Consider the following 384-nt stretch of genomic DNA (forward strand, 5'->3'; position numbering starts at 1 on the left):
ACAAAAATAAACAAATCCTTTCGTTTCCACAGACGGTCCCGAGGAGATCGTAGCAGCGGAACGAGTGGTGGTCGATGAAGACAAGAGCACCGCTATCCTCTGTCAGGCGGACGGGAATCCTACACCCAACGTTACCTGGACAAGAGACAACAATAACAACAACAACAACAATATTTACATCAACAGGTAAGAGGTGACAAAAAAAAAAAAAAAAAAAAAAAAAAAAAAAAAAAAAAAAAAACAATATTTACATCAATAGGTAAGAGATGACAACAACAAAAACAAAAAAAAACAATGATAATTGGATCAACAGGAAAGCGATAACAGCAATAAAAACAAAACAAAAAGCAATGATGATAATTTTATCAACAGGTAAAATATGAT

At 33.9% G+C, this 384-nt stretch overlaps 1 protein-coding gene across 1 annotated transcript in view; it reads left to right on the forward strand.

The window, feature by feature from the left end:
- LOC119587745 (nephrin-like) overlaps positions 1–384 on the forward strand; it is a gene marked incomplete at both ends in the record, with an annotated part of 138820 nt that overhangs the window by 124457 nt on the left and 13979 nt on the right. Inside the window, 1 exon segment of the mRNA XM_037936431.1 lies at positions 33–186. Within this exon segment, the coding sequence (XP_037792359.1) occupies positions 33–186 (154 nt within the window).

This window comes from Penaeus monodon, chromosome 23 (genome assembly GCF_015228065.2).
Source record: "Penaeus monodon isolate SGIC_2016 chromosome 23, NSTDA_Pmon_1, whole genome shotgun sequence".
In the NCBI taxonomy this organism is placed as follows: Eukaryota; Metazoa; Arthropoda; class Malacostraca; order Decapoda; family Penaeidae; genus Penaeus; species Penaeus monodon.